Genomic DNA, 10,855 nt, shown 5'->3' on the forward strand with positions numbered 1-10,855 from the left:
GAAGGAGGCTTGCCCTGCCTGGAGGAGGGGGCCTGAGTTCCCAGAGGCTCCTGCCTGGAGGGAAGGTGAGAGGCAGCCAGGAAGCAGAGGGGTGGAGCAGTCATGTGGGATCTTAGAAGACATTTGGGAAAGCGAGTTTCAGGGGAAGCAAGGGGAACGGCTTCCCAGAGGCGGGAACAGAGTGAGCCCGGGGGGCAGGCTGGCCTGCAGTGCGGCCCCTGAGACTGCAGGTGGCCACCAGGGTGCAGGGAGGGTGCTTATGTCCCCCAGGCGGCCTACCTACAGAGGACGGGGGTGAACACAGCCGTCTTTGAGAGACGCCACGTGATCGGGGGCGCAGCTGTCACGGAGGAGATCATTCCAGGTGAGCCCGGGCGGTGGAGTGGGGGCAGCGGCGGGGTGACCGCCAGTGGCCGCCCGTGACTGTCTTCATGTGACTCGGTTTCAGGGTTCAAGTTCTCCCGAGCATCCTACCTCCTCAGCCTGCTGAGACCACAGATCTACACTGACCTGGAGCTGAAGGTAGAGCCCCGCTGCGGCCGGCCTTGTGTGTGTGGGGGGGTCAGTTCCATCTTCCACCCGGGGTGAGGCTCCCCACAAGGTGATTCCCGGCACCTGAGGCCTCGCTTCTATCCGAGGGCCTATCGTCCACGGTCTCCTTGGTACGTTCCCTGATGGTTTGGTCTAGTCCACCCAGTGTCTTAAAAATCGGGAACTTTCACATAAAAATCAGACTTATTTTAATGGAGGAGCTTTATCAACACGAGGCCCGTGTTCCTCCATGCAGCACTGATCCCCACGTGGGGCGGGGGTCCCCAGCCCTGCCCTGCCCCCAGCCCTGACTTGTCTGGCCCTCGGGAACCTGCCTGAACCCTTGAGCCCCGAGTTTGCAAAGCTGCCTCAGGCCAGGAGCCTGCCTAGCATGAGGTCCTGCTGCTGCCCTGGCAGCCCGAGCAGGAGTGGAAGGACTTTCACCTCTTCCGGCCCCAGGGCTGCTGGGAGCCGATCTGAACCCTCTCAGTGGCCCCTGCTGCCTCTCTTGGGTTAACCTTGGTCACAGGCTGGGCCAGCGCTGCCCCCCCCCCCCCCCCCCGCTCCCACATTCCTTTCACCCCTCGCTGCCTCTTGTATAAACTCTGCTCACAGCCCAGGGCCCGCTGAGCCCCTCCCTGCGTGGTGCCTGTCACCCCAGAGAACGGGTCCCTGTGCCACCCGTGCAGGAGGCCACCACGCGCTTTAGCGCCAGCTTTGCTCTAAATTGGAAGTTTGAAATTGATAAGATGTTGAGCCACTGTTCACAGCTCTTGGGCTGCTTGAACTGGTTCATGTAGAGGAGTTCTCCATAGATAACTACAGAAACTCACTAAAGAAATTATTCTTTGAGCGAGAGAGAGAGAGAGAGAGAGAGAGCGAGAGAGAGAGGGAGCATCACCAGCCAGGACTGGGTGAAATGTAGCCAAGGACGGGAAAGGGCCTCTGGTCTTCAGCCCGTACCAGCCTAGAGCTGGCGGCGCGTGCAGACGCACCAGCTGTGCGCAGAGGCAGCCGCAGTGGGGAAGGGGTGGGGTAGACCCTCCTGTGAAAAATCTAGCTTCTGAAAACGGAGAGTCACAGAATAGAATTTTTCACATGATTAATAGCTTTATTAATAAAATAAATTAAAAAATATGTGCTCCTGAAAGGTTCTGTGTGCTCCTCAAATATTTGTAAGTCAAATCATATTTTAAATGCATCAAGGGAACTTCCATTTAAGGTGACCCTGGAGTAAATGAGTCTGCAAAGTAAATAAAAATTTTTGATGTGAATAATTTATCTACCTTGTAAGTATGGATTTTCACATAATTGTTTTTTTATTGTGTCTTTCAAAATTTTAATTATTTATTTCTGGAGCGGGGGCAGCTGTAGACTAGTGTGGAGCGTGAGCCAGGGCTTCTGAGTCAGAGATGTGGTTTTGAAACCCGATCTACCTTCCAATGTGACCTTGGGCAAGCTATTTAACTTCCCCGAGCCTCAGCTGTTGCATCTGTACAATGAAGATGGTATAGAGCTGTTGTGGGCTGACCATTGTAACCCCTAGGACAGTCCCTGGCACAGGGTAGCGTGGTGTGACATGGAGTGGTGTGGCATGGTGTGCTGTGGTGTGGTATGACATGGTGTGATGGTGTGGTTTTGTGTGTCGTGGTGTGTTGTGATGTGATATGAGGTGGTGTGACGGTGTGACACGGAGTGGTGTGGCTTTGTGTGTCCTGGTGTGGTGTGGCGTAGTGTAGTGTAGTGTGATGTGGTCTGCCACAGAGTGCCTGGGCATGGGGGCTTTACACACTTTCACTGAACAATAGGAATCAGGACCGTGGGAAGCTGCCTGCAGGTATCTCAATGGTCATAAACACAACCGGAGAAGCTCAAGGGCAGAGGCCACACATCCCTCCCATGTTGCTTGTTCTGCCTGTGTCCTGCAGAAACACGGGCTGAGAGTTCATCTTCGAAACCCCCACTCCTTCACCCCCATGCTGGAAGAAGGCACGCGGAGCAAGGCGCCCAGGTCCCTACTTTTGGGCACAGACATGGCGGAAAACCAGAGGCAGATTGCCCAGTTCTCGCAGAAGGACGCCCAGGTAGGGAAAGTGACCAGCGACGGACATCTTCCTCCCTCTGTCGCCTGCAGGCGGCTCTTGAAAGGAAACCGGCCTAGTTGGACTTGTCCTGGAGCACAGGTCCAAGGGCCAGGGGGCTCGGACAGGCCACACCCCCTGCCCTCGATCTTGGGCACTGCGAAGAGAAGGGGGGAGGTCAGTGGTTAAGACCAGTGCACACTGGAGCCCCTCACACCTGTGCGTTCAGGACGCGGCCGCTGTTCCGACGGCCTCTGCCTGCTGCGTGTCAGAGGGAGGCTGCTGGCAGGTGCTTACACTGTGTGCTTCTGTCTCCGCTGCTTTCAGACAGAACTCTAAGTGGTTATCAATATTAAAGCACATGGAGGCCAAGACGAAGGATCAAGGGCGGATCAGAGACGATTAAGGATAGAATGAACTGGATCAGGAATTTAGGACAAGGAGGTTGTAATACATATTCATTCAATTTGGCGTCAATCCCCCGACAGCCCAAGGCAAGAACTTGTACGCGATGGCGTGCGGGTCTGCTGAGCGGAAGCAGCGCATCTGACAGCGAACGCACGATTTTCCCAGGCTTTTCCCTGGGATTGCATTATAAGGAATTTGTTGGGTAGCTTTGTCTAACGAGTTAGTGAATATAATGGGCCTGGTGTGATTGGTTTGCAGATATAAAAAGATTCCTTAAATGGCTATTTTTTGTACTAAGCCTAGATATAAGCTGAAGGCAGGGCCTTAACTCAGATCTTGTGCAGACATTTTTATAAGAACCTAGGTTACTGTAATCAATGTGTGTTGCTTTTTGTGAGGCTAGTCTATCACCAGGTAATATCTCTTCAACCAGCAATTTCCAAACCCGGCTGACAGTCAGGGTCGCCCAGGGAGCTTGGCTTTGTTTTCAAAGTGATTCTTTTGTGCACTGGGTTGGGGACCACTGCCTCCACCCTGTGCTCCAAACCCTGCCACCTCAGACGCACGAGGGAGCATTTAGGACAAGGCCAGGGCCCAGAGCATGTGGGACGGGGCGGTGGCCTGGAGTGCTGCCAACCACAGGAGCGGGAGGCAGGGCACGTCCCCTGTGGGAAGTCAGGAGCCTGGATTCTGGCTTCGTCTTTGTCGATGGTCATACTAAAGGCCTCCCGCAGAAAGAGCTATGCAGCTTCACTGTGTACTTCAACACAGAACTTTCCTTTATGTAACAATTAAATTCCGTGGGTATATCTGTGAGTCTGGATGAACCAAAAATTAAGAGCTCTGGGCTGAAAATGAAGATAAGGCCTCCAGGGCACAGGCAGCCACCCAGCTCCTGTCGCCCATCCAGGGGAGGGGGGTGGGTGTCGACGTGGATCCTGTCGTGGGAGCTCGTGGGGTGATGGGGTGCAGACCTGGTCCTGCTGTGATGAGAGGACGTGGGAGATTGCAGAGCAGGAAGGAGCAGTCGGCGTGCTGGAGCGCAGGGAAAGGATCCTATTTCCCCTCAGTAATGCACGGCAGACGGCAGAGAAAGAAGAAACTGCTCAGTGGTTCTTGGTTTATCGCGGAGACCACATCCTGAGTACTTGCCAGGTTCCTGTGGCTGACGACTGGTCCTGGCCAGCTTAACCCCTGTTCCTGCCACTGCCCGATGGCTCTCCCGCTGCCCAGGCTCCCTCTGACCTCCCCTGGTGTCAACCTCAGCACAGACCCGGACAGGGAGTGACAGCACAGCCACACTGAGACGGCAGGGCATCAGGCCAGAGGAACCAGGAGGGCATCGGCCAGAGGAACCAGGAGGCTCCGCTGAGGGCAGCGGCCACATGGGGGCAGCATGGAGGGCAGAGCATGGGACCATGTCCCCTTCTAGGCAACAGGGCCTGGACTTGGGGTTGTGTTCCAGGCTTTTCCCAAATACGAGGCCTTCATGAATCGCTTGGCATCAGCCATCGACCCTCTGCTGGACGCAGCGCCCGTGGACATGGAGGCCTTCCGGCGGGGCTCCCTGCTGCAGAGGCTCCGGGCGCTCTCCACCCTCGCACCCCTGCTGCAGGCAGGTAAGTCCCGGCCAGCATCAGGCAGATGAGTGACCTTCACGGAGCCGAGCCCACTGTCGCCATGATCAGACGTAGGCCTGAGCCTCCAAGGCAGCCTGCCAGCTGCCATCCATTAACGGCCGCCCGGGAGGTCGGCGAGCAGGTCGTGCCTGGCGTGCCCTAAAACCAGAGCCCACACAAAGGCTTACGTGCGAGTGGTTCGTTTTGCAGGGTGATCCAGGGAAGGGAGAGAGAAACTGGGAAGAGGGGGAGTCCACACCAGCGTGCTGCTGTGCGGGCCACCACGCAGGTGACAGGTGCTGGGTCCCAAGAGGACCCCCTAGAAGCCCTAGGAGATGCACGTGAGGACCAGCCCCCAGAGAAGAAAGGGAAACTTTCCCCATTAGGTTCTATCTCCCAGTGATCAAAGGTTGCTCCCTGGGGGTTTAACTCCTACATAGGACTGGGGATCCATGGGTGTCAGGTGGCCTTTTGTGGGCGTCCTGTCTTGGGGCCAGAGAAGCCCCAAGGCTGAAATGAAGAGACGCACCTTACAGGCGTGAGGTGAGATCTGTCGATGGCACCGTGTGCAGCTGATGGAAGCCTGCCTGGCCCTGGTCGTTAGAGAGAGGGGCCAGGAGAGTTTGAAGAGGATGCTAGATTGGGGCTTAGCAGGAAAAACTTCTGTGATTGATTAGTGATGTCTGCCACGGCTATGAAAAGGGAAGTTCGGATAAGCATGCTATTCTTTTCTACTCCTCCAGGTTATAAAGACCAGTTTAGCTTCTGTATTCTAGAAAAATACTGAAACAGTTAGCTATGGCCACAAAATTGCTACATAAAACTGTAAAACCCAGTGGCATATAAAAATTAATTTCTCACAAATCTGCATGGTTTAGCTGATCCCAACTGGGCTCAGCCGATCTGGTCTGGTCTCACACATGTTGGTGGCTGGGGCAGATCAGCGAGGGCAGCTGTGCCCCAGGCGCCTGTCCTCCTGGGAGCTGCAGGCTAGTCGAGGCCTTCTTACATTACTGGCAGAAGCTCAGAGGGCAAGCCCTGATGTGCAGGCCAGTTTCAAGCCGCTGTTTGTATCACAACTTAAAGCAACAACTTAAAGCATTCCACTGACCAAGCAAACCCTGTGGATGAGTCCAGAATCGAGTGCAGAGAGAATGCAGATCAGAGCGTTTCCTTCTCGCCTGTCTGTCTATGTTTTATGGGTCTTCTTTTTCAGGCCGCATCCTGGGGGCCCAGCTGCCCCAGTATTACCAGGTCCTCACGGCTCCCATTACCAAGGTGAGGGGCTCCCAGCCTCAGGCAGGGCCTCGCGGTGAGGGGTTCTCTCCCTCCGATGGCCCTAAGCCAGGGGTGGGCAAACTTTTTGACTCGAGGGCCACAATGGGTTCTTAAACTGGACCGGAGGGCCGGAACAAAAGCGTGGATGGAGTGTTTATGTGAACTAATATAAATTCAAAGTAAACATCATTACATAAAAGGGTACGGTCTTTTTTTTTTTTTTTTAGTTTTATTCATTTCAAACGGGCCGGATCCGGCCCACAGGCCGTAGTTTGCCCACGGCTGCCCTAAGCTGTTCTCCCTGCTGTGTTACTGTCCCAGGTGCTGGATCAGTGGTTTGAGTCCGAGCCTCTAAAAGCTACTCTAGCAACGGATGCTGTGATTGGAGCCATGACAAGTCCCCACACTCCAGGGAGTGGGTGAGTGTGGGCGGCAAGGTGGGGCAGTGGGAGTGGAGCGAATTCCCCCCAAAGCATGATAACAACAGTCATTGACTGAGCTCACCCTGTGAGCCAAGCAGGAAGCCACACACTCCGTACACGATCCATCTGACCCTCACGCTAGGACGTAAGAGACGTGGTTCAGAGAAGGGAAGTGTTTTGCCCGAAGTCACACAGCTACGAAGGGGCAGGGCTGATTTTCAGCCCAAGTTGTCTGACCCCCAAAAAGTCCTTCTTAGCTGCTGCTCTCTGTTCTTCAGTAAGAAAAGCCTCTCACCCACCTCCCACGGTGACATCTCACATGAATGTATCTTCTGCCCACCCTTTCTCCTCTTCTCTCCCTCACTCCTCTTCCCATCTCTTCCCTGGAAGCCCTGCTGCCCCTCCCCCTCCCACCGACCCTTTCCCTGTGTCCCAGGACAGGCTCACACACAGACACCTGGGTAAGGGTGGGCAGCCGCCTTCCCTCTGTGAGCGGGGGGAGGGGGGGTGCTAACAGCCTGAGCCAGCAGGGGGCAGTCACACGCAGTGGGGGTCCTTGGCTGCGGTAGGACAGAGTGAAGCCCGCAAGAGCAGCAAGGGCGGGGTGTGTGTTGGGACAGAGGATGCTGCCAGGTGTTGGGCCGCGTCCAAAGCACCAGAAGATGCAGCTAGAAGCTGTCAATGTGTCTTTTCTCTCAAGGGAGGGAGTGCCCCTTGGAAGTGGTTTCCCGCGTGCACTAAGCCAGCCCCCCAATTCCCCAGGGCCAGGAAAAAGGGGGGCTGGCAGCAGTTGCCACACCTCGGCCAAGCTCTGTGATCAAAATCAATGTGGATCTTCCAGCTGGGGCTTTCTACCCTTTTCTCTGTGGGCCTCCAGGAGGCTTAGCTACTGCCCAGGTTGTAAAATGTGCCTTTAAGTAATTTGTTTCTTCATTAATTCTTTCAATAAATATTGATGGAGCACTTGTCTGTGCGAGGTGCTAGGGCGACAGTAGAGAATGGAGCTGAAATCCTGTGGGTGAGGTGGACGCAGAGCAGGCACTGACAGCGGAGTGCCGAGGTGCTGGGATGGGGAAGGAAGCCGGGACCACGTGCTCTCGGTCAGAGAAGCCCTGCAGGAGAGGGCGCCGGCTAAGCTGAGCCTCTAAGGACAGGAGGAACAAGGGAAGCAAAAGATGAGGGAGGAGGGGGCTCTAGGCAGCTGTGTTCCATGTGCAGAGGTTGGGAGTTGAGAAACCAGGTGGTCTATTCGAGGGACTAAAGGAGGTTCTGTTTGGTAGGAGTGTGGGCTGGGAGGGGGCATGGTGAGGGATGCGGCTCAAGATCAGGCAGGATCCCTGAGGGCCCTTTTCAGACTCTGGCCATGACCAACAAGGAGCCCTAGAAGGCTTGATAGGAGAGCAGGGCCAGGGGCATAGCTGGGTTTTGAGATGGGATCCAGGTTCTACGTGGAGAAAGGTCTGCAGGGAAGAGAGAGGGGAGAAGGTGGTCGAGTGAGGAAGGCCCACTGCAGTGTTTACGGAGGAGCAGAGCGTGGCCTGAACCAGGGAAGGAGCCGCAGGGAGCAGGGGCAGGAAGCTCTTCAGAGGCGGAGGTGACAGCATGTGATTGGATGGAGGGCATGAGAGACTAGTAGGAGGCAGGTTTCTTTTGGCAACTGAAGATGCTGTTCTTTGGGGTGGGGAAGGAGAAACAGGTTGGTGGATGGGGGCAAAGATTGGGTTTAAGACGCCTGCCCAGAAACCATGCAAATGGGGATCTCGGTGGGTAGCTGGACAGACGGACTGGAGCGCAGGAGAGAGCCGGAGCTGCAGCACCAGACACATCTGCACGGGGAGAGAACTGGGGTGGGGAAGCAAAGGCTCTTACAAGAGCCTAAGCCCATTGAAAGGCTAGTGGGGCAGGTTGGATGGGAAGAGAGAGGCTGAAGGTACAAGACAGGGTGGAATATTTGCACCTTGAACTCTGAGGAGAGTAAATCCCACCTCCGGCCACTGAGTCTGATGATCTGCCCTCAGGTATGTGCTGCTGCATCACGTGATGGGGGGCCTGGAGGGGATGCAGGGGGCCTGGGGCTACGTCCAGGGAGGCATGGGTGCCCTCTCGGATGCCATCGCAACCTCAGCCACCGCGCACGGAGCAAGTATCTTCACTGAGAAGGTGAGTGGCCCCTCTGTCCCCTCCTCTGATGATTGGCTAGGGTCCTTCCAAAACCTCAGATTCGCAAGTTCCCTCATTTTACCAATGGACAAGGTGGGGCTCGGAGTCGAGGGGCTCAGGTATGCAGCCTGTTAGTAGCTGCGCAGCTGTCCACCGGCTCCCGGCTCCCGTCAAGTTCACTGCCACTGTCCACACTTGGGCTGAGCCTTCCAGACGGAGGGGCGGGCTAGGCTTCCCCGAGGAGCTGCGGGGAGAAGGTGGTCGAGTGAGGAAGGCCCACTGCAGTGTTTACGGAGGAGCAGAGCGTGGCCTGGACCAGGGAAGGAGCCGCAGGGAGCAGGGGCAGGAAGCTCTTCAGAGGCAGAGGTGACAGCATGTGGTTGGATGGAGGGCGTGAGAGACTAGTAGGAGGCAAGACTACACCCAGATTTCTTCTGGAAACTGAAGATGCCGTTCTTTGGGGTGGGGAAGGTTGAAGGAGAAACAGGTTGGTGGATGGGGGCAAAGATTGGGTTTAAGACGCCTGATAAGAAACCATGCAAATGGGGATCTCGGTGGGTAGCTGGACAGACGGACTGGAGCGCAGGAGAGAGCCGGAGCTGCAGCACCAGACACATCTGCACGGGGAGAGAACTGGGGTGGGGAAGCAAAGGCTCTTACAAGAGCCTAAGCCCATTGAAAGGCTCATGGGGCAGGTTGGATGGGAAGAGAGAGGCTGAAGGTACAAGACAGGGTGGAATATTTGCACCTTGAACTCTGAGGAGAGTAAATCCCACCTCCAGCCACTGAGTCTGATGATCTGCCCTCAGGTATGTGCTGCTGCATCACGTGATGGGGGGCCTGGAGGGGATGCAGGGGGCCTGGGGCTACGTCCAGGGAGGCATGGGTGCCCTCTCGGATGCCATCGCAACCTCAGCCACCGCGCACGGAGCAAGTATCTTCACTGAGAAGGTGAGTGGCCCCTCTGTCCCCTCCTCTGATGATTGGCTAGGGTCCTTCCAAAACCTCAGATTCGCAAGTTCCCTCATTTTACCAATGGACAAGGTGGGGCTCGGAGTCGAGGGGCTCAGGTATGCAGCCTGTTAGTAGCTGCGCAGCTGTCCACCGGCTCCCGGCTCCCGTCAAGTTCACTGCCACTGTCCACACTTGGGCTGAGCCTTCCAGGCGGAGGGGCGGGCTAGGCTTCCCTGAGGAGCTGCGAGCTCGGCCGGTGGATTCAGGGTGGGGAAGCTGTGAATGTCCAGGAGCAGCAGAGACCATGGAAATCCTTCAAGGTCTCACCTCGTTTTCCTTCCTGGGGGCTTCTGGGGCCTCACTGTGTGGGGTCCAGACGGTGGCTAAGGTGCAGGTGAGCAGTGGACGCGTGCGAGGAGTGGTGCTGCAGGACGGCTCGGAGGTGAGGAGCAAAGTGGTGCTGTCCAACGCGGAGCCCCAGACCACCTTCCTGAAGCTGACACCACAGGTGAGGGGGGGGGGGGCAGGTTTAAGATCTCTGTCCAGCCCAGCCTGATGGCTCAGTGGTGGAGGGTTGACCTATGAACCAGGAGGTCACAGTTCAATTCCCGGTCAGGGCACCTGCTCAGGTTGTGGGCTCGATTACCCAGTTGGGGAAGCGGGAGCGGGGGGGGGGGGGGGGGGGGGGGGGGGGGGGGGGGGGGGGGGGGGGGGGGTACAGGAGGCAGCCAATCAATGATTCTCTCTCGTCATTGATGTTTCTATCCCCCTCTCCCTCTCCCTTCACCTCTCTGAAGTCAATAAAAAAAGCAAATTTTTAAAAGATCTCTGCCAAAACAGGAGCTGAGAAATGGGGTGATCAAGGGAGCTGGAACTGCATGGGGTAGGAGATGCAAGGGCCAAGTCTGTCCACCTTTGGGGAAGCCAGTCCTCCTCTTTCTCACCTCGCAGACGGGTAACAAACAGGGCAGAGCCTCACAGGTGAGGAGAAAGGTCCAGAGAGGTGAGGTGCCCTGGGCCGTTCAGGTGGCAAAGGACAGAGCCAGAGCTGGGACCCAGAGTTATTTATACAACTGTCCTGCTATCCCGGTTCCTCCCTTCTAACCAGCCCCGGTTCCACTGCCTGTGTGGATTACCTATTTCCACATGAATGCCGCATCACAAACAGCCACAGGACTCCTGGGCATGTGACAAGAACTACTGATTTAGCACAGAGAGCTGGAGAAGTCCGTTGATCTTGGCTAAGTTCAGCTGATTTGGGCTCCTCGTGCATCTGCCATCAGCTCTGAGCCCCGCTGACCTGGGCTGGGCTCGCTCACATGCCAGCCAGGGCGTCAGGAGGCATGGCTAGTGCAGGACAGTTTCTGCCCAAATGACCTGGCCCGGAGGGTGTGTGTGGGGG

At 56.3% G+C, this 10,855-nt stretch overlaps 1 protein-coding gene across 3 annotated transcripts in view; it reads left to right on the forward strand.

Annotated features, from left to right (window-relative positions):
* Window positions 1–10,855, forward strand: part of PYROXD2 (pyridine nucleotide-disulphide oxidoreductase domain 2) — a 24,636-nt gene that overhangs the window by 6,417 nt on the left and 7,364 nt on the right. Inside the window, exons 3-11 of one of the 3 annotated variants that reach the window (XM_005885374.2) lie at window positions 271–364; window positions 449–522; window positions 2,460–2,615; window positions 4,486–4,639; window positions 5,856–5,917; window positions 6,239–6,336; window positions 8,358–8,499; window positions 9,830–9,961; window positions 10,294–10,434. In XM_005885374.2, the coding sequence (XP_005885436.1) occupies window positions 271–364; window positions 449–522; window positions 2,460–2,615; window positions 4,486–4,639; window positions 5,856–5,917; window positions 6,239–6,336; window positions 8,358–8,499; window positions 9,830–9,961; window positions 10,294–10,434 (1,053 nt within the window). Of the gene's footprint in view, window positions 1–270; window positions 365–448; window positions 523–566; window positions 663–2,459; window positions 2,616–4,485; window positions 4,640–5,855; window positions 5,918–6,238; window positions 6,337–8,357; window positions 8,500–9,829; window positions 9,962–10,293; window positions 10,435–10,855 lie in introns of those variants that run through there. The other 2 variants (XM_005885375.2, XM_005885376.2) reach the window with 2 other exon arrangements.

This window comes from Myotis brandtii, unplaced genomic scaffold (assembly GCF_000412655.1).
Source record: "Myotis brandtii unplaced genomic scaffold, ASM41265v1 scaffold902, whole genome shotgun sequence".
NCBI lineage: Eukaryota > Metazoa > Chordata > Mammalia > Chiroptera > Vespertilionidae > Myotis > Myotis brandtii.